Source organism: Xylocopa sonorina, chromosome 5 (genome assembly GCF_050948175.1).
Source record: "Xylocopa sonorina isolate GNS202 chromosome 5, iyXylSono1_principal, whole genome shotgun sequence".
Classification (NCBI taxonomy): domain Eukaryota; kingdom Metazoa; phylum Arthropoda; class Insecta; order Hymenoptera; family Apidae; genus Xylocopa; species Xylocopa sonorina.
In genome coordinates this window covers 6,350,712-6,372,658 of record NC_135197.1, presented here as the reverse complement: position 1 = coordinate 6,372,658, position 21,947 = coordinate 6,350,712, and the positions used below count along the sequence as shown (strand labels likewise).

At 43.0% G+C, this 21,947-nt stretch overlaps 2 protein-coding genes across 13 annotated transcripts in view; one reads left to right on the top strand and one right to left on the bottom strand.

Moving 5' to 3' along the window:
- Window positions 1–3,410: 3,410 nt before the first annotated feature.
- LOC143423575 (prostaglandin E2 receptor EP3 subtype) lies at window positions 3,411–20,457 on the top strand. 4 transcript variants are annotated; one of them, XM_076895005.1, is made up of 6 exons: window positions 3,411–4,186; window positions 4,649–4,888; window positions 10,928–11,105; window positions 11,236–11,474; window positions 13,111–13,339; window positions 20,369–20,457. In XM_076895005.1, the coding sequence occupies exons 1-6, from the start codon at window positions 3,980–3,982 to the stop codon at window positions 20,422–20,424; spliced, it is 1,149 nt and encodes a 382-aa protein (XP_076751120.1). In that variant the 5' UTR covers window positions 3,411–3,979; the 3' UTR covers window positions 20,425–20,457. The 4 variants fall into 4 exon arrangements, with proteins under 4 accessions (XP_076751120.1, XP_076751118.1, XP_076751117.1 ...); XM_076895003.1 differs by lacking the exon at window positions 20,369–20,457 and adding an exon at window positions 14,221–15,838 and having other exon boundaries at window positions 10,931–11,105; XM_076895002.1 differs by lacking the exon at window positions 20,369–20,457 and adding an exon at window positions 14,221–15,838.
- The window catches only part of LOC143423551 (rho guanine nucleotide exchange factor 17), a 50,889-nt gene continuing 44,988 nt past the window's right edge, over window positions 16,047–21,947 (bottom strand). For 6 of the 9 annotated variants that reach the window (XM_076894949.1, XM_076894954.1, XM_076894956.1 and 3 more), the window contains 6 exons: window positions 21,518–21,757; window positions 21,332–21,399; window positions 20,733–21,059; window positions 20,057–20,227; window positions 19,312–19,595; window positions 16,047–19,233 (listed from right to left, as the gene is read on the bottom strand). In XM_076894949.1, the coding sequence (XP_076751064.1) occupies window positions 19,333–19,595; window positions 20,057–20,227; window positions 20,733–21,059; window positions 21,332–21,399; window positions 21,518–21,757 (1,069 nt within the window). In that variant the 3' untranslated portion in view covers window positions 16,047–19,233; window positions 19,312–19,332. The remainder of the gene's footprint in view (window positions 19,234–19,311; window positions 19,596–20,056; window positions 20,228–20,732; window positions 21,060–21,331; window positions 21,400–21,517; window positions 21,758–21,947) is intronic. The other 3 variants (XM_076894952.1, XM_076894955.1, XM_076894958.1) reach the window with 1 other exon arrangement.

Below are 21,947 nucleotides of genomic sequence, written 5' to 3'. Positions count from 1 at the left end.
GAAGTTGCAGAAAATATTGATACATTTCGATCAACGATCGTGCGTAGATATATTTCGGCTATTTTAATGTTGGGCATACCTCGAGGAAGAATTCGAGAGGTGGATGCAACGCATTCGCGGCACGTACCCGCGAAATCGGCATCGATCGTTATGCAAGAATGGCGTCGATCCGGCTCGCTTTATTTAAATTAATTTCCTCGTTAGATTCTGTACTACCCATTGTATGTTTATGCCCGCCCATTAAAAGGTAAACCATCGTTATAAGCGCCGCATTCTCTTATCGAATTGAATGCGGATGATGTACGCTTTGCATTCGCAAAGATGATCTCTCCCGCGATCGATGCACTTTAAAAATAGCCACCGTCGCGACGATTCGAAAACGCAACGATTTTGGCTTTCCATCGGTGTTCGTCTTCGTCAGAGTGGTCAGAGCTGCGGGAAGCGGGCGCGACGGGGTTTCCTACGACTGTAATTATTCTCTCAATTGATTTTATTAGTTCCGGCGAATCGGCACCGTGAAAAAAATGAACGCGACCCAACGGAAAATTACAATTACTCAAATTGCCCGCTGTTCCTCCTCCTTGTTCTCTCTGCTCCGTTTCGATGTGTAATATTCGACTCGCACAGATTTGATTCAGTAGCTACGCGCGTCGTATGTTCGTTTTAGGTTTTCGCCTCGCCTTGCACGAACATCTGGTTCTTTGAGCGGTTACTTGCATCTGTTTCCAACCAATGTTTCAGAGGCTACACGTATAAGTGAAGCTGCGTTTCATATGCGTCGACGATGCACCCTGTGAATAATGCGCGCGTTTATTAAGAAATTAGAGAGGTACTTATCACTGAGGTTTCAGCAATTTTATACCTGGATCGATCAGCAACAGTACAACGTTCTTTAGAAGCGGGTACTTAATGATTTTGCATGCTTAATTTATTTTGCATAACTTGCAAGTCAGTTTCTGCGGTTATACGACTGCGATTCGTTGGCGGTCTTCGTTGATACTGCCCGAAAGAAAAAGCTTCTCGTTAACGATCGTAACACTACCTCCTCTGTCCGACATTTAATTAACTCCGTTTTGCTATACTGAGAAGAAGAACTATACCTCATCTATGTTACATTGAGAACTGAAAAATTAATTAAAAACTGTTCTTCGCAGAAGCCAATGATAGCTCATATATGAAAATGAACAAGAAAATCGTTTTATATAATTAATACTTAAGGAAACCATCTCTTGATCATGTGTTATAATTTTAACATAATGAATTCTGTGTTGAAGTAATAGTATCATAAGTTTACCATGTTTATACTATTATAAAATGTAGTTCAAGCTCACTGCTCGTATAGATGTTCTTCTAAGCCAAACTAATCAAGATTTCGTTTCACTATAGTGCATAATATTCAAACTCGATGGAGATATCTGATTCTGATACTTTTCTAAAACATATGAGACATAATAAAGACTCCTTAATACCTTCTAACTTTCTAGGGCAATTTCATCCCTGAAATGTTAACCATTGCCAATAAAAAAAAAATAGGCGTCCAATATTGTCAATTACTCTAAAACTGTGTACTAAGTTGCAATGAAATCGGTGAGTAATACAAAGGTAGCAATAATGTTTACCCTAGCTTCGGTCCTATGTTCGACTGCCGTTAGTAAATTGGATAAAAAAGACATCAATTGTCGGTCGTCTCGTCGAGACGTAATAGTTCGTTCACCTCGAGACAACTCGATGAACTTGTGGTGACCTCTATGTAACCATACAAATGCATGCGACCTGCTTTCCGCTGAAAATTTTTCCTTTACCCTCAGAGACGCTTTTCCTCCTTTCCAGGTGTGCCACGATACATATCACGAACGTATCACGAAACCTGCAAAAATGCAATTGTTATAAGAACAAAGAAACACATAGCTCGCAGATATGTTAAAATAATCAGAGGGAATGAATGTATAAATGACGCCTGGCTATTGTTCTAGGTTGATTAGTCACTCGCTAAGAAAATTATCCTGTAGTTTAAACTTGTTTCTAGTAAACAGAACGATTGAAAATGTGCACAAGGAGACTAAATTTTATGGCAAATAATTTTTCTATCTGCTGCGGGACATTTTCTGCTTTCGTTTCGAATCTTGACTAATCCGCGCAAAGTTCATCGCCATTCTCGCACAGGGACCCTATCCACTCCTGCATCCTTGAGAAGACTGCGTGTACCCTTTAGCACACGTATCGAGCGTTTATCGTTGTCGTGCTTGAAATAATTTATCAATGCGAATGGCGAATGCGCCGCCTTGTATACGAAAAATGTATGTACGATGCATTATTTATCGACTACCTGCATACCGACGAAATTCTGTCGCGTCCAACTTGTTAAGCGCGTACTTTACGCACTTGAGAATTAATTGCCAGTTCTGTAACAATATTAACAGAGGAAACAATCCGCGTTCATATACTATTCACGCGTTACGAGCTCTTTATATTATAAATTACACGAAAATACGCCATATAACGAGGTAATGTCAACATTGGCAGCGTTGAGCCACATTTAAATCACTCCTCGTCTCCATCATTGCTATTATTATATTTTATATACGAAAACACGAGTAACCCTGTTTCGAGCCTCTACACTCCTATAATTAAATTCAGGATGGAGAAACAGGATTGATAAAAAAGCTGCCCTCCTTTCTCTTACCTTAAATCGGGTTTTGCATGGGTCCGCTCTAAAGTTACCCGAAACAAAGCCCGGAGTGACGAAAGTCACATAATCCGTCGTCAAGGGTGTCCCAAAAATATGGCGCCAAACGGACGCCGACTTCAAAATGCCGCGCAGACGCAGTGGCAGGGGGCCCATCGATTGTAAACAAAAGTGGCGGCGACCGCGTGGTCTCGATCAGTGTGGCGACGACTCCCGCGGTCGAAGGAGGTAGTGGAGGTGTTCTTTCCCTCGGCCACATCTTCAGGCTAGATCGAAGGATTCGCATCGTTAATTCTCTGACCGGTACCTTCCAAGGAGAAGCCCGAGAAGAACGTGTCGAGCTTTCGAGGTGGTCGCCGAGCCCGGCTGACGCGCATCGAGATCGCAGTTCGAAGGGAATCGTTCGAAGAGCGCGATTTCGTCGATCGATCCGTCGAATCAGTCCAGCACGGGGGATTCGTATCGATAGGATACAAGTTGAACGCACTGAGGTCCGTTCAAGTGCCTTCTTACCGTCCAAAGAATGCCAGAGAGCTTCGAAACGGGCGACTCCCCGAGGAATCTTTGAAGGCGCGTCTGCTTCCGTCCTCTCGCTTTCCTCGCTGGGAAAGCGTTCGATATTTACTTTCGACACCGAAGAAGATCAACGATCCCTGTGTAGCAACAGGTTTCACTGAGAATTACCACAGTTGCACTGGTTCGATCGACAAGCACGAGCCCGTAGATCCGTTACACTGGCTCTGGCTCCGCTGCACGCGCACGCTGGCTTGAATAAGGGCCCCGGGACTGCAGGTAGTCTTACAAAAGGGTCCAGCTACAACGTTGTCACGTCTTCACGAAGGAACACGAGCGTGTCCAGGCGGTGCCCCGAGCAGCAACAACGCCTGTCGTGGCGTAAGATACGATAATAGAGTACCAAAGGTACATGATAACCGCGGTGGATCAACAAACGGCAGCGGGCCTAGAAAATCGTCGCCGTGGGACAATGTTTTAGCGCGAGAGTCGTCTCTAGCTGATTCTCTTTCGGTAGTCATTAGTTACATATAGAGGAGGCGACGAAAAGACAAGGCGTGCAAAGAGAGAGAGAGAAAGAGAGAGTATTGAACAGATTGTGAACTCGTACGAGCGATCTATACAAACAATGAGCTCTCTGAATCGTTGCATCGTCAATAGTGTCTCCGATACTTCCGCTTGAGACAACGATACTCTGTCGAGCTACGATTTAGAGGCGATACAGCCGCGTAATATCGATCGACGCTTCTCACTGTACGTTCGTTAAGAGAGTCGTGAAAAATGTCGCTCACCTCGACGGAGGTTTGGAACGAAACCTTGTCGATGATTAATTCGACGCTGAACTCGACCCTGTTGGTACCGCACGCCGCCCTGAACCCGTCAAAAAGGCACGTGACTTTTGCCGCTCAGGTGGTGCTCACCCTTGTGTACATAACCGGCGTTATCGGCAACATATCTGCTCTAGTCATTCTCTTTCATCGAGATAAGGTAATAACGTTTTCATTGCACGACACAAACAACGACGTAGACAAGATAATTAGCAGTAATACCGTCGATCAACTTCCAATTATCTTGATTGTCAGCAATTTTTCAAGTACGCGTATTTGCGTTAAGTTTTTACGGTGGAAGTTAGTAAGAAAGAAGTCAGCTGTTTGCGCGTCGTTATCCAAATGCTTAGAAAGTACTCGTCGGATATCTAATTGATATGTCGGTTGATAATCGTGGTAGAACTGCTATTTGTACCGTTGAGCAAATATTTATGCGTAAAAGTAAGATAATTCGTGATTAATGGAGTTTAGAAGAGGATTATTAACGTTCGTTTTTCTATAAACCTGTGAAAATTTGATACTCCATTAATACCTTCGTACCTTAGAATTATCGAGTACAAGATATGAGAAACAAAATATAATTAACGTGGAAGGACAGTAATTATAAAATGAATTGTTTCAGAGGAGAAATCGGAAACACTTGCTGATGCTGCGATGTTTGGCGACCAACGATCTCGTCGCATTGTTAGGCATGATGGTGCAAATGTACATCACGATCTATGTGGGCAGCGTGATATCCACGAGAGGATTTTGCTCCCTCCGTGTGGTGTGGAGGCTGTTTGGTTTATTCAGTGGTTGCGTCGCCATCGTGATGGCAGCTGAAAGGTGGCTAGCCTTGACCAGGCCCTTCGTTTATCAGAAGGTAAGTCAAGATCCTTGATAAACCTTTTTAAACGATCGACCAGCGTTGACTTCGTACCGATAGAGACTTATCGTCCGACTTTCCCTTCGTCGTCCCTTCACTTTCTTCCTTTTATTGCTGGATATCGTCCGATGAGACGCCCTCGCATTTTTTCAGTTAGAACTTAAATCGCATAAGTTATATAAAATTTCGTGAACATTAATTTTTCATCAAAAGCCATATTTCGCTTTTACCATTTGATATTGGACTCAGCAAGAGTGGCGCCAACCTCTTCTTCCGACGATTGATTTGCAAATGTAAATTTTAAAAGACTTTTAACGAGTGTTAAAAAGCTGTTTAGATGATCCACCATTCTGTCCATCAGATGCCTTTCGTTGAAAGTAGAAAATTTAGTTTTGAAATTACATCCTCCTAATCTCCTTTAATCCACTCGACACAGCTTTGGAAGGCATTAGTCAAGTTTTATAAACAGTCGTGATCTTAGACAAAAATTTCTGAAATCTTCCGTGCAGTCGATGGAAGACAATGGAAGATCATATAATTCGATAAATGAAATACTAATTAACGGGGGAAATATTGAAATCTATGTTAATCTATGATAATCAGATAGACCTTTGTATACGTATAGTTCCTTAAATTACAATTCCTGAAAACTAGACGAAAATGGAAGCAACAGTTTAACTCTCAACTTTAAGCCTGTAATGATAGTTAAAAATTTAATGGGCCATAAAGATAAACGAGAGAAGAAGACCATAGTAACACAGCCGAACGAATTTTCATGGGTTTTATCTGTACGTGATAAGGGTCACGTTACGTATAGTATAGTACAGGCATGGACCTGACCCATTTTTCCAACAGAGAGACAGACTCAAATTGGTGTGAATACATCAACCGGAATGACAGCACTCCTTAATGTCTTATCGACGTTACTGTACCTCTCGAACGATCGGTACAATAATGTTTATGACAACCAATTAATGGAAAACACAGTATCAAGCCTCTTAAGCTCATCACTGTTCTAAAAAAAAAAACAAAATAAAAATGAATATAACAGTACTCCTTTGAGGACAAAAATTCGTCTAAGTTTCTCATAAATAAAAGAAGAAAAATTAGTATTTCCGCAACATACAATTACTTCTTTGTACGTGACTGAGTCATATGACACACGCATTAAAAATTGAATCAATAAAAATGCAGAGTCGAAGAACAGCAAAATGATTCAAGGTATTTGCTTACTTGGAAGTAATTACATCATTAGCTATTTTTTTTCTACTTTTTTTCCACCGATCGTTGAGATAGCACGTGCTCGGTTAACAGAATCGACGATAAGGGAAAACCTTCGCATTGAAATTCTCGAGAACACGGCGCCGCTGTACCTAAGTGCGATATCGAGATGGACAGCGCGCGAATATTAACTTCATCACTTCGATGTACGTATTCGGAGATCCGTTCGTATCAATTTGCGGCCATTTAAGACGCAGCGGAAACGATTATTTAAACTGGCTCCCAAGCAAGTGCTTCTCCAGCGCACTTGCACTGCCAAAATGCGTATCCTGTTCCTATATACGCCATTAACTTCGTTTAATAGAAACACTTGCTAGCAAGAAACATTATAATATCGCGAGGAACTTGTTTCGATTTTTATTTTTCGCAGCTACGTCGAGCGGGTCGAATTTTATCACATTTGTGAGTAAAACTCGTGGCTTCTGTGCGGTTAAGGGAGAGCCGTGATTAAGGAAGGTTATAGGTCACAGTAGAAGGCACACGTAGCTCGAAATTCACGCGATAATGGTAATCGGTGATAACATTTGAAAGTCCTTAAACTGTTTCCGAGAATAGGAGAAGAAGTACGTGATCACTAAGCAACGCGGTCGGTGATTTCGCGCCACGACGTTCGATTCGAGATTAAAATACATTTATACGCAGGTTTTATCAACGGTGAATACCATTGAGCTCGATGCGTCGCGGTGAAAAATTCGTGACCCATATTGTGACCCAAATATGGCCACGCGTAACACCTATACCGCTGTCAATCGTAACGCATCGTTCATTCAATTCTTCATACTAGATATTTAAATATATTTAGCGTCTTCGAACATTGTGCTCGATTCGTAACGCCCCTCTTCTTCAATTTCACCGACCTTGGTTTTGACAGCGGGTTAAGAAATTTTCCTGACAAATCCTCTTCTTCAGTTCGATCTACGCGTTTCGTTCCATGTTCGTCCAACTTAATTTTTATCATATTCTTATCTATTGAACTGGAACTACCAACACCATTCAATGCGACTGTTATTGTAAATACTTAGAAATAGCATAACACAATCTTTATTTCTACTTTACTTCGAGATTACGTGGTCTTTCGATTCGCGTATCTCTTGAGCCTTGAATACTTTTGCAGGAATTTCGACTTTCAGCGAACGGCGCGATTCAGGGTCAGTGAAATTAATGTAAACCATACTCCTGCAACGGAGCGTTCTTTCACCGAGGATCCCGTCTTTTTCTTAAGTTACGTGTGAACACGCACGTACAATGCCCGTGGAGGACTCGAGACTCGTTTAGAAAGTTAATACAAAAACGTGTAATAATGTTGCGATGGCTGTTATCGTTATAGTTATTACGATATGCGTAGACATGCATGTACGATGTTCTCATTAAACTACGAGGCGCATTGCATGTAGTTACACTGTAGCTGTCAGGCCACAATTGAAATAATCTTCATAAATTAGAATCGTTTATTGATACCTAGCTTCAAAAGTCCCATGCAACCAGTTTGACGATTGCAAATCGCATCCGTTTGGTGTCTGTATGATTAGGCGACAGATCCTTTTTGAATAATTTATTTCTGCATCCCATCGCCTTATTTTCTTATGCAGCCTATGATTTAGTTTACGAGTTTAGCTTCCTTGTGCAACAATTTGTAGTAGAATAATACGATAACGAATTACGATATTGCTACAACTTTCGTATCATAGTAGACACTCTACAAAGTTAAAATTCAATATTGCATCCCACTCGTCCACCTTATCGTGCGCGTGTATCATACATCCGCTTTAACGAACGGAGTAACCTAAAAATTAGACCACAATCAGCTGTTCTATTCAAAACAAATTGCAAGGGAGACGAGAAAAATGGAAGCTTCTTGTTAACAGCCACCCCGTGATGCTCCTCGAATACCACGAGCGTGGTAGAAATTTATGAAGCCATAGAAACCATCGGTCAACGAAGCAGATTCAAGGATCAGAGAACGAAACGATGATTACAGGGTCCGCGAATCGTGGATTAGTAACACGTGAACACCTCGTAGACTGATATCATCAATTGACTTTCGAATAGTCCAAATATAGAGTTGCAACAACGATAACACCCTTGCCAGTGTATTTAGGACAACACGACGAAGAAGAAACATTGAGTCAGGGCCAAAGTAAACCGCGACGACGTTTCATCCTAGTATAAAAATATCGTTCGATGGTTTTACCACATCTTCGCAATGGAACTGAATGCTTTATGCCATATTTGCGACGAATGCGCGGATGCTGCTCGTATGCGAATCAACGACGACTGATTCACGGCGTCGGAAGGTACTCGCGCGAAGAACGGTAGCCAATGTTTCATTTTTCGCTTCTAATATTGAACGAAAGTCACGAGCTAACGAGTGAGAAACAGTAAGCACTTTATCGCGTTTCCACGAAATCGAAGTTACATAAGATGAACTTCAAAGTTCCTCGAGTGCTTTGGTGAACGAATTTTCGAGGCCCGCTTGGCCTGAAGCGAAGAGCCATAAATTGTTCGAATATTCCAACAATAACCCTTTGACGCATATTAAGTTTCACTTCGATCGATTAAGATCATCTTTAAGTCAAGCATTACCTTTAAAGCAAAGAAATAAGTTTCATCCGAGATTTTCGTAATAGATTAGCTTCTTGTTTAAAACACCCAAACACTTCACTTACACTTGCCACTCGCGAACGTTGCATCACACAGGAACGAAATTATTTAATACCCCGTCTCCCTATATTACCGGCTTAACGCTTGTAATATCAAGCTCTCCCGCTTTCATCTTCCTCGACATAGTGTTTTCCTTAATAAAAAGAGCATCCACGTGGACTGTCGAGTATAGCAACCCGTCATCGCTCGAATTGAAAGCCTCTAGATTCCTTCGCAGCATCCAATAATATTATTTGCGATTTTCTTTATTTTTGGTTCGAGGGTTACTTATTTCTCGGTAGAACGCTTCTCTGAAAGCACAAGCGCAATTAAGAGGGCACGATGAGGCTAAGCAATTATCGCAGTTTCTTAAAGTTTCCTCGCGTCTACGTTCCGGAAACCTCCAGTTTTCCACGTAAATGGATCTTCCATTTTTCCCCTCGGAAGCGCTTGCAACTACCCTTCTCTCATTTCTCAGGAAACACGTTCCCACTGGGACCATATTACCCTTACATTTGTCCAGAGCATAATATAAGAAATACGACACAGAATACCTTCTCTTCCATAATTCTTCCCTTCGTGTTCATTAAGAACCTTTATTCGTGCGATAAGTAACTAAAAATTAGATATCGTTAACTTAATCAAGTATGAGGTCAAATTAATCATTGAAAATTAAAACGTATTGAATCGTTTTCGTGCTTTTCGTTTATACTTCCGGTAATGCTTCGACTGAACCAGACGAACTGCAATCGAACAGAATTGGACGCCGTCGTAAACTGACATAATAAAAATCCTTTGGCATCTCGATCTGGTCCCGATAAATATATCACCCTGCAGCGGCTTGTCTAAAACATTCCATCATTCCACGCCTCGTACTATTTCATTCATAACTATGTCCAATGACCGACGATTTAACTGACGTAGCTGAACGTTCAAGATGCCTACTGCGCTTCACTGTGCCAAAGGGAATGTTATCCTCGTCTCGTCCCCGGATACGTTGTTTGCTGTTACGTTACCGTAAAATAACCATCTATATTGTCGTGTCAACATAATTCGGACGGTACAAGGAACCTTGAAAGCATAAATTTCCGTCGTAGCCGTTCTTAAGATAACAAATAGCACGATAATTCGCAGCAACCCTTAAACGTGACATCTGAACGGTAATAGAGTCGCGTTCTGCAAATAGCGAGTTGTATATTTCGTACGAGCACTAAAATTCTTGACGATTATCGTTTCGCCCAGTGACGAAACGGCCCCACCACCGCGGAATACGTGACATCACTGCGCGATCGCGATTCCCTTTTCCGCATTTTTTCCTCTATCTCCCCCGGGTGTCTAAAATAAGACTCGAAGATCATCGGCGCGCCGTCTCAAGGTCTCAAGCAACCCTAATGGGTTCCAGTGACGTGGCGCGAAGTTCACCTATTTTAAGTTGCATGGGAAAAACAAAAACAGCCGTGTATCTGCGCGGCGTTCGCGAGATTCCTCGCGCTGTCTGAGAGGGGTTGGCGTCGAGGGTGCTCGAAGGCTCGATCCACGAAATGCGGATGGCTCGTGCGTACGTCGCGGCGCCTTTCCGTTTAACAATTGCCAGCTCGATGAGGAATCGTTGACGGTCCACGAGAATCGAATCGATATTCGTCAATTGCTTCCCGTCACGCGTTACCACCGAAGTTCGTTGACTTCGCCTCGTTGGGCAACGATTGACGCGATCGTAGGTATCGAATAGAGGCGCGTGGCCGAAAACAGCCAAGGGTCTGGTCGTGTAGGTTCGTACATTTGTTTGTTTTATCGAGAATATAGATTAGCGCGTGTTGATGAAGAGCGGAGTGCTGTGCTACTGTCCAGAAGTTTTGGGCCCCGTGTTTTTCCATGCCGACTAGCAAGTAAAGTTTGAGGCTATAAACTTATTTCGAGAACGTGGGGTTATTTTGTCATTTTCAGAATACGCAACGTTCAACTAAGTTTTTGGATAATCATAAACAACTATTTAATTCTATTACTTCTTCTCGATTTTGACCAGAACGCTATTGATACAAAACAAAACGATGCTTTTTTTCTCGACACTGATCGACTCTGGCTCTACTCGATCTGTGACACTCATGTGTTCTCCAGCAGGTGACGTACCCGGTTATTGTGCGATGCATGATGGTGCTTTGGGTAGTCGCTCTGGCGTTGACAAGCCTGCCGATTATGGGTTTTGGAGTGTACTACAAAGGCGACCACTGCGTTCGTTATAGGGAGGCCACCGAGCCAGCTGATATCGCCTACGCCTACGTCTGGTTTGTTTTCGGTGAGTATGGAATACTATCGCGATCGATAAATCCTCTTCGATCGAATGGTATCTTCTTGGTTCATCCAAGTTGATTAATATAAACGCGTGCAACTTTTGAAAAGCTTGAAACGTTTCGTTCGATTGGCAGGTACTGGTCTCTGCCTGTCGATAGTTTGGTGCAACTTGGCGGTTTCCAGAGCACTTAGCAGGCTGAGCCGCAAGACCGGCGTTCTGCGACGGGTAACGAGATCCTCTTCAAGAGCGAAACCACTTTTGACGGTCACGGGGCCACCGCCGGAAGTCGTCACCACCGCCGAGGAAAGGGCGTTCGCGAAATTAATGGCCGTGCTGTCCATATCCTTTGTCATCTGTTGGATGCCGCAAATGGTGAGCAATCGATAGCCAAACTAATCGGTTAGATTAATTTCCTCTCGCCGGAACGCTCCGGCAATTAAACAGTGTTTGCGTTTTTATTTGGCTAGCTAATTAGAATTCACCTAATGTCCCTGTTCGAATGCTTCCCGCTTGCGAATACATTCGACAAAGTTAGACCGTTATATTTAGCATCTACAATAAAGGTGCCCGTTAGATACGTGTTTTTGCATACTGCTCGATACTGTCCACTTCGTATCGTGATTTATTGCTTGAATAATTGCTGAGATCTTTCTCTATTTTTCATAAATTTCAATTAATTACAAATGTAAACGAAGACTAAAGTTTTACAACAATTTTTAATTGATAGTTCAAGTAATTTAAAGTATCTCAGTTTTTAAATTTGCGTGTAAACTAATTGAATCGAGTTCACTTGATCGATACGTTTGTCCGCCACGTTGTGATCTTGACTTATCGTCGACAATAAATACATTTTGGGTGTGGATTGCGCGAGAGGAAAACGTTTAGGCAAGAAAGGCTTCCGCCTACGCTCCTTTACGGGGTCCAATGGCGTTTACGTGACGTGATTTCCGAAGATCCACGCGGCGGTAATATTTGCTCTAACGCCGACGAAACATCGATAAAATTTGCGATCGTGTCGGCCGTGACGGGACTTTAAAAGGACATCGACTTTGCTCATTCCACGCCACGCGTATCCCTAAAATTATCCCTCCAACGATCATTAATCGTACGTCAGAGGATGTATCGTTTAACTTGGACACTGATAAACTTTCTGGTGCAGTTTGTAGTAAGTTAATTGATGAGCAATTACTTCCTCGAAAGAAGGAAACGCCATGGTATCGGATTAACTTCGTTTCGTTTAATCGTTCGGTGTTACGAGCGTCGATAAGGCGCATGCAAGTTACCGTGAGCCATCGAGTCGTCAATCGAGATAGGAAATTCGAGTCATTCCAGAGGAATCATTGTCGCTGCTCGAAGCTTTCGCATTCCTGAATTTTTAATTCAATGTAATCGCGACATATCCTGCCAGCCAGGAATACAATCGCGTCGAACAATGCACTCGGCGCTACGGTGATTGCATACTGTACCCCCATCTCCTTATTCGTCTGGCATCTCATTTCACGGCTCTTTCCGCGACCCTGGCGCAAACTTTTCTTGCATTTCAAGCAACGAAACTCGAGAAATCAATCGTTAAAATTAGTCTCGCGCCTCCACGGCGTTTTATCTATTCTCGGTTCCAACCGAGCGGTCCCGAAATGTACGACGGAAACAATGTAACGATTTTCCGAGGCGAAATCGCAAACGTGACGCACTTCCGCCGCTTGGGACGAAGGTTAAACGCGACGATTTAGTTTGGAATATCCTCACGTACGATCCGTTGCGGCCCTCGCGAGCGGATCGATCTTTAGAGCCCGTCGATATTGTCTTTGCGAAGGAAACCGGACGTGGAACGATTCAGAGGCACGTGAAGGAAAATTCACCACGGTGGCTATCGTCGTTGAACGCGTATTTCTGTCGTTCACCCTAACCGCGTGGGCTCGCGTTTATTTTACACCGATCGATTAATTATTTTTAGCAGATTTGGGTAGCTCGTTGCTTAACAGAAATTATTGCTGCGTTGTTCCGATAGATTTCCATCCCGTTGGCACAGTTCGCGCTGCAATTACCACAGAAGGCTCTACTCGCGCGAAAACTGATTCGTATGTTCCACCTGGCGGCCGACGTCCTCCTCTGCATCCACTTCACCCTCGACCCGTACATCTACGTACTGCTGAGGATGCAACGGCCGAGATTCCGTCTGCTGAAACCCCTCTGCAAGATCTGTTGGCCAGCCAGAAGCCGGTCGAGCTCGTTCAACGGTGAGTCTCGTTCAACCGAAACGCAAATTACGTATTTAGAAGAGATGGGGACGATATTAGTCGCGCAAGTGGGACCGATCGCGTAGAGCTGTGATCCGATTTGCGATATAATTATTCATTCAATATTGTACGACAATACTTAATAATAATACTCTATTAATAGGTAATAGTGTTTTAATACGTGGCTCATTCTATGCTCTGTGATTAAACATCGTAACTAAATGAACGAAGGATTGTCGAACTGTTGTTAACCAATACGTGTGTTTATCTTAGAAATGGCTACGAAGTAGGTATGCGAATTCCTCGTGTCACGTGTAACAAGAAACTAGAAGCTCCATAAACGAGTTCCGTAAGAAATTAGCCTATCATTCGACGATCTCTCTACTCCCTCGTAGCACTGTTCTCTAATCAATGCACTTCATCGTAACTGACTCAACAATCTTCTAATCAGCACCATCAACCACAGACTACTCAATGATCTTCCGACCGATATAACCCTTCGCAGTCCACGGTACGATCTCATAATCTAATCTAACCCACCATCCAGAGCTTGCTATAATCTATTATACCACCTCTCGTGAAACGTTCCCGTCGGACAGAATAACAAGGAACAAGCTACGAGACATTATATCATAGAGATACAGTATCGTTTAGTCTAATTACACGGATTCGACTATGAAAGCCAGTCAGCTGTTTAAAACTCGAATGGAACACTAATTTCAGCCTTCGTATTTCTATGATACTATTATTTTTAGCGAGTTATATAGTACGTAATACGCGTGGACAGGAACATCTTGGCAAGATTAGTAATTGTCCCGTCAGTGTAGGATGACGTTGATGATACGCACGATTGAAATGGACTCTCTTTCGAAATCTGACAGGTACCACAGACCACCAAGGCAGTAGTGGTGATCCGTCGACCCCGATCACCGAGGCACCCTCCACGCCCTTCAGCGAGGAGCACGATCCTCAGTTAGTGGCGGTCTGAGACAGGCTTCAGCGAATGATCTTCCTGAAACGGCTCAAGAGTCAGGATGTTAGCCAGGTTTGAGCTTACACACTCTTCGAGAACGTTGGAAGATCTTCGCTTGGTACCACGAGTATCACGCTGCGAAGTTTCATCGGATCACAAATGACTGGCGAACCCGTTGCCTCGACGATCGTGTCGATCGATATATTTTTCTTTCTTTTTTTTTTTTCTATCGAAATTTCGAACAACATTTTACGATCCTCGTGTTTAACGATTAGAAGGATATTTAAGATAGTTTCGACTGTTACTTAGGTTTTTCAAATAGAAAGGTTTCAATGTGAAACCTTTTTCTTTTGAGGAATCTTCAAGATCACGCGGTGAGCCATCGAGGAAGAGATCAGGTGCGCCGACGTCGATACCTCGCCGATTTTTCCATGTACAATTTTGCGTCGAATGTTTGTGTATCTTCTACTGTTGTATTAATGTACATGGTTCACTTCAGACATTTTAATATTCTTCTAATTAATCGATTTTTATACTTCTTTTTTTATTCTATAAAGAAAGGTATCGTATTTTATATGAAAGCTTTAAGAGGATTGCGCGGAAACGTGTCGGAGGTCGAGAGCGTTTCGTTTCTTTTATCGATGAATCGTTTTTGATATGTGGACAGATTGCATTCCAAAAGAATATTGTTGCACATGGTGCGTGTGTCGTTTTATCGAACGTATATTATTTGTTAACTTGTAAAGTATCGAGATTCTATACATCTATATATTATGCGTCTGCCCGGTAAAATACGGAAGACTCTACTCGTTTGCAGTTTGCAAGTGAGAGTGAGTGTCGTTTGTTCATACGATATTCTTTTTTCAACCGGGTTTTATGTAAACATGTAAAAATTATTCAGTTTACCGTACTGTTTAAACGACGAGAGAGAATGTTCGTATAAGAATATAAAGCGTAGTAATCGAAAAGTAATTATCGTTATCGAGAAGTACATTCTAGGTAAGTCAACGAGATATCATCGCAACGTAAGTTCTATCACCCACTTCTCTCACAGTTACGCAAATGTATGTCTAGTCAATAAATTAATGCAAGCGTGCAGTAGTTACAAGATGGTAGCAAAGAACGGACATTTACCAAAGTATCGAATGCTAAAGCGTATTTTCATCGTACAATGTACTTCTTTAAATAGAATTTAGAAGAGAAACACACGTATATATACATATATATATTTTTAAAGATATATACTCTGATGAAAATACTTATTGTCTACAAATAGATTAAACAGTTTCGTGATACCATACTTAACTGACGTTACCGTAAGTTGTTACTTTAACTTGCAGCGGCCGGTGCAATTCATATAGTCGTAAATATTTTACCACCTTCTACTGTATCGATGTAATGATATTAATAAATTTTAATCAACTTTTTCTGTAAATAAATTAAACAGGAATATATAACGCTAACGTTACTTTCAGCTCTGTTCAGAGTTTGTATTGATTAATCATAATCTTGAAATATAAAAATCGAAGCAATTAAATATATCGTAGCTATTAAATTAAGTATAGCTTTTGCTCAAATTTTGTGATAATTAATCCGCGATTACTTTTATTCCAATAATCACCTAACATTTTACTCGCTATCGTCGAATCTGAACGAAATTAAACGAACGGGTGATTGAGCAACGTGTAAGTGTGCAGGAAACAACGAAATAACGACACCACTGTAAAAGAAGGATTACATATAATACAAATATATTTTATACGCAGTTACGTATCTCTTGCCTCTAAGACACTTAACAACATTAATCAATAATTTACGGGACGCGATCGTTGCTGAATACATGACACCTTCTTGTTTTTCATTTTTATTGCACACTAGAAATATACCACAGATGCATTCATAACACAGTATCAATCGCGATACGGCTGGCGTACTTTCGCATACCCTTAAGTAGCTACAATAAATAATAATTCGATTTCAAATTCCACCCTCTCGGTTCGCCACGTTCCGCGGCGACAAGAAAAAAAAAAAAAAAGATAAAAAGAAACGGAGCATCGCGGAAATCGTCAGACATTTCCGCGGATCATCGCTATGATCGTCCGTTCTTCCGGTACACACCCTCCTGAAACAACCACCTCGCCCCCTTGCCGCGCAATTCGAGCTCGTCATACCACGCACGCACACGCGTCAACGATAATTCGAACGATATGACCGCACAATCCGCGAGACAGGCGAACGCGAAGGCAAAGTATCGTCACGCGCGACCCTCTCCTCTCGTTCTATTTTTCTCCTTCGTTCCTACCCCTTTTCACGCAATCAAACAATCGCACGCAAACACATAAGTATGCAAGTACGTCTCGCGCGCGCGCTACGATAATAGAAATCACACCGATAAACAAAATAATAAGCCCCGTACGCGGCAGACAGTTTCACTGGCGACAGATTGAACCTTGCTTACGAGCGGTAGGCTTGTGAACAGCGATTTATCGCACGTACAGGCGTGTCGATGGTTATGTACAAATTGAAAAAGTTTTTTGTCCCCCTCTCTCTTTCTCTCTCTCTCTCTCTTCTTCTGTCTCCATCTCTTTTTATAATGATCGCGAAGCGAATCGGTGATCGTTCCTCGGTCGAAGCCGCTCGAAAGAAGTTCGAAATGAAAACCTTGATGTTCCCGTGTGAAATATTACATACATATTGTATCAATGACGTTAATTTTATATGATGCGAAGATTACCAGTTTACGTCGCGCTTCTTTGAAGTTAGTCGAGTCAGTCTTGAAGCAATATAGCGCCACCGGCGTCTTTGGGAGAACGGATGCAACAACCCTTGCTGACGTTCGTTTCAGCAATCTTTTATTATCATTTCTTTTTTTCTCAGTTATTTCCTTTTCTATTCTTCATATATAATTAGACGATATACATTCATACAATTTCTTTAAATTCTTTTAATCGAAGAATTAGAGTTTTTACTTCGCTAATCGCCAAAAGGTCGCCGTAGTAGTCCCGAAATCTACGATAGCCTAAACGTCCAACCTTTGCTCCGTGAGAGATCCAAAGTTCGATAAAAACGAATGCAACATTCAATTGGATATTTAAAAAGAGGCATCCGAAGTTGTAAAGTGTCCTCGGCTTAAATCGAAACGAATCGTCGCGGTAAGGGTGGGAGTTCCGCAGGTGCGCGAGCGAACACGTGAAAACGTTTCGTGCCAGTGAGAGGATCGTAAATTTCGTAAATCAGAGGGGCGAAGTGCTAGGTATCGATCGTAGGATCGAGAATAGAAAGGGTTCAACATCGTACGACGACACTTGGTTTCGCGAAAGACTATCGGAAGAATCGATATCAGTTAATTATTGTCGAACACGCTGTATGTTAATATGTACGGTCGATACGTCCGCGAGTCGTTCAACATTGTAAAAAAGGCAGACAAATCGCTCGAAGTCTGAAGCGAATAAAACACGCGAGAGGTGTACAAAGAGCTTAAGATCTATCCAGAAGTGTCCTAAACAGGGGCAAACTACGCGCATTGGCCTCTCGAATTTTGTACCATCTTTTTCACGCAGACACAGAGCGAACGATCTCTGTCCGAATAGAATAATTATCGCGACGAAGCTGAAGGAACCTTCATACGTTACCCTTATAAATTCCTCGCGACCATCGCGTTAAAATCCCAACGACTTCCCTCGCCTGCGACAACGTTCCCTTGCGAACGAAAATAAATGGGAAGACGAATACAGCATCGATCTCGTTACCGATTCAACGATACAAATTTGATTCCGCAAACCTCTTACAACCCCCGTCGACGGAGGAGAACGAATGATAATTCTCTCGATTAGCAGCTACAACAAGATCGTTACACGTAAATTTCAATTCCAAAAAGTATATATACGTACCCGGTGCGCTCATCGATACATCCAACCTCGGCACTCGAAAATTCGATCTCTAGAATTCCACTAACGATTAAACACGAACACATTCAGTTGCGATCAGTGAATTATTAATAAAACGAAGAACGATGTTACACGTCAGTTCTCGAGCGCGTAAGCGTCGATCGATGGACAATGATAAATTCGTTTTGGCACTGTAACTCGATTAGCTACCTGTCTCCTTTTTTGTTTTACGTACGTTTCGAGGTATTTTTAGGCCAGTGTCATGGCATCGTGTGTAAGCTCGATTCGTCCCTCTTCCAGGTATCATAATCCATTACGTTTCGTCGTTAAACTCGACGCCCGTCAAATTTACCACAACGAGCAGGTACACACGCGCACGTGAATCGACTATTCCGCGGCACGCGCGTGTACTCGTTCGTCCACGTTCCATCTTTATTCAAGATCAAAGTACATCGACACTTAATTACCATCACGCGACGAGTTAATACCGCGCGAGATCCGAACGGCGTCGATCCGATCCGATGCAAAAGTACAAATGCCACGTCGAACCGATTTCCTGGAATCAAACATTTTCGAAATGACGAAGAGCAACATCGAGCTGATAAGTGACCCCATCGGACCTGAACTGTCTCGTAGCGTTTCGACGCGCGAGCGCCTGTTTCCTCGTTTCCGAATTCGATTTCAGCGAACCGTTTCGAAATGCCGTTTAAAACTATTCAACTGAAGTCACTGCGATGATCCGATCTGGCGATCGGCATCGAAAGGTGACCAGAGGAGGCAATCTAGTCCGGTTCCATGGTAGCTTGGAACGCGTGCCTCTTGGCACCCTGAAAATAACGGACCTCCTTTATCCTGCTCTTGATCCACTCGGCCAAAACGAGCCAGAGAACCTTCCCGCGTTCTCTGAAAAATCGTCGGGCGAATACGTCCTGAACAGCCACGATCGGACGATGACGGACCCGACTGCGTGAGTGCACACGCAACAACGATTCCCACGGCGTGTCATGCCGACGTGCGTGAACTGCGGCCCTTACCTGCAACATGTTATATTTTACTTTCATTTAAAACCAACCGACACGGAAAATCTAGCTTGAGAAAGATCGAGCGCTCACCGAGGGCCGTGCTAGATTAGATCACACTTTCCAAAGCAGCAGATGATTGGTCGAGTCCTCGCGACCAGCCTGCAGCTCGGCGGATGCCTGTGGTCCCCTGAAATCCTCGTAACCGTCTCCGCCGGATATGACCAGGAGCTTGCCACGATTGATGTTGTTCTGCTGGGTCTTGCTGGATTTCAATGAGTATCTGTTCACCTTTGGCCGCGGATCCGGTTTCGATGGTGTCGTCGTTTCCACGCAAGTGAGGAAACGCACGTGCCCCGTGTGGCCATGGGGAATACCTGGGAAATGCGAAAATACATCTACGTCGTCTCTTCGTCCATCACTTTGACGTTAGATTTAGAAAATGTACATCTACTATTACGTAAAGCGAGGAAGCTTGCATCTGTTGCCAATCGACAGCAAGTATTCTGGCTTTTGAATGCGTCACTCTTATTTCCCCTCGAACGAGATTAATGATTTCTAGAGAAATTCCGAGCTACTCGTAACAGTAGCGATTAAAGCAATCGAATCGAAGCAGAGATTGCGAAGCTCTGACAACGGAATCGCCATTTACCAGAATTTATTGGCCGCGTATACGCGAGCGGATGCAAAAATTTCGCGAATGATCGATCGAGCCTGCGTCTCACCGGGGCGCGCGCCGCTCACCAAGAATCGCGCGTCTATACGACGGCCAGTTTCTAATTATATCGAAAGCAATAAGCCACGATTATAGAGGATCGGACGTGACGTAAATACGTACCAGTTACGATCGGCGGCTGGGACATCCTCTGCGTGGATGGCTTTATATGGGGAATTGGCACGGTCAGTAGTACGCCGGCGCTCGTGCCGATCCAAAGCAACTCGTTGCAAGCCAAAAGTGCGGTGACCCTGAGACAGGCGGCCTTGTGCTGTCTTATTATGTCATCGCAACCTGCAGCAAGTTTAAAGCTTCCGTTAAAATAAATACCATATAACAGCGACGAGCATTAGAATTTTCAAAGGAAAAATTAGTAAAATGTTAAAGTATTATTTTATCTTTTCCTGTACTTTAAATTTGCCTGTGTTCGTACAGATATAGAAATGGGCAGACAGGACGAGTCCCATCCCGAAGGACAACTCTCAGGCTAGTCACTAAAGGAATTACGAAATGGCACCATCGAAAAATAGCCCTTTTTCCTTCGTTTAACAGCCTCTCGTTGCAGGTAAGCCTGTCCACTTTATTCTCGAACACGGTACGCAATCTCAGGTGCAATACTAAGACTGTTAATTTTTTAGGGTCCTCAGGTACAGCCTTTTGTACCTCTGCGCCCCAAAGTTGAGGCAGGTATAAACGTAACGAAGAAGAATCGTTGCACTTCTCTTACGGACACGAGCACGGGCCAGAGTATCGTGAAATTGAAGAGAAGCACACGATATCGAGATACCTAGAGACTTACTGGTAAGCATTTTAGTGACGGCTGGCGCTATGTTGATGTCCGTCAAACATTCGTAGCTGCCAGAATGGAACAATCGTAACACGGCGCTATTGTGCAAGGAGATCCAAACTCCTAGCCCGCCAGAGCTCGCCATGCAAGAAACCGACAGAGATCCGTCGTTGCTGACGGAGAACGAGTGTTCCACCTCTAATGCATGGGTGTTCAGGATCTTGACGGAGTTGTGGCAGCCGCACCAAAGTTTCCCGGACACTGGGAGCATTTTCGTAACTGGAGTAGCTACAGTACCCACCGATACCGTCGTTGGAACGGGTGTGTTCCAACCACCCACTACAATTAAATCATCGTTTTCGTTAGACGTGTATATAGAAATTGTTTAATTTATAGCGTCTCGTTGTAATCGTGCCAAAGATTCTTGATTTACATTTTAGCGTACTTTGTAACACTGTACGAAGACGAACGTTCGTACAGTTGCTGTTATCGCGTTATACTGTTTCGTGTTAATATTTTATCGAGTTTGTTATTCGATCGTTAAGTCTGATTAATTTTTTTACGAATTTAATTCTAGCAAATGTACAGTACAAAGTAGATGTACGACTTACTGTGATCTCGAGTGTAGACAGCGATGTCTCCGTTAGCAAGCGACACGAACACTTTGTTATCTAGATATCTGAAATTTGAATCGAACGAGAGAATGATTAGCGAAACCAAACGTGCGCATACCAAAGACGTAGCGTTCCAAAAGTTTGTTGCGAGGCAACGAACGTAGTCACGAATAATTATCTTACATAATGCAATGCACGCTGCTATTGTGCTGTATCTTCACTTTGTTCTTCTTTGTCCTGATGTTGTCGTTACAATTGTAAACGTGTATGCATCCGTCTTCCGTTCCCAGCCACATGGTCGGTTGATTGACGTCCTCCTCCGTGGTTACGTTGTCGATACTCGGAACATCGCCGCTCAAAGTCAGGCTACCCGTATCTGCACATGGAATGTCGTCCGAGTCCGAGTCGTCGGAGCTCGAGCTACTGCAAAATGGCTCTCTTAGATTATCCACGAAAATCATCGAACGATTAGGTAAAATAGTGTGCAGGATGTTATTTCAAAAAATGGACTATCGATACGTTTCGTTGAGTCGATGCTAAAAAAAAACGACGCGTTACGCGTCTTCTAAAGCTTCTCGATGAATGATTCCTACGTGCGTTCGAAAATGATTTG

Coding starts and splice junctions, on each gene's coding strand:
- LOC143423575 (XM_076895002.1), top strand. CDS start 3,980: ATGTCGCTCACCTCGACGGAGGTTTGGAACGAAACCTTGTCGATGATT. Junction 11,106..11,235: donor CTACGTCTGGTTTGTTTTCG/GTGAGTATGGAA, acceptor TTCGATTGGCAG/GTACTGGTCTCTGCCTGTCG. Junction 11,475..13,110: donor TCTGTTGGATGCCGCAAATG/GTGAGCAATCGA, acceptor TTGTTCCGATAG/ATTTCCATCCCGTTGGCACA.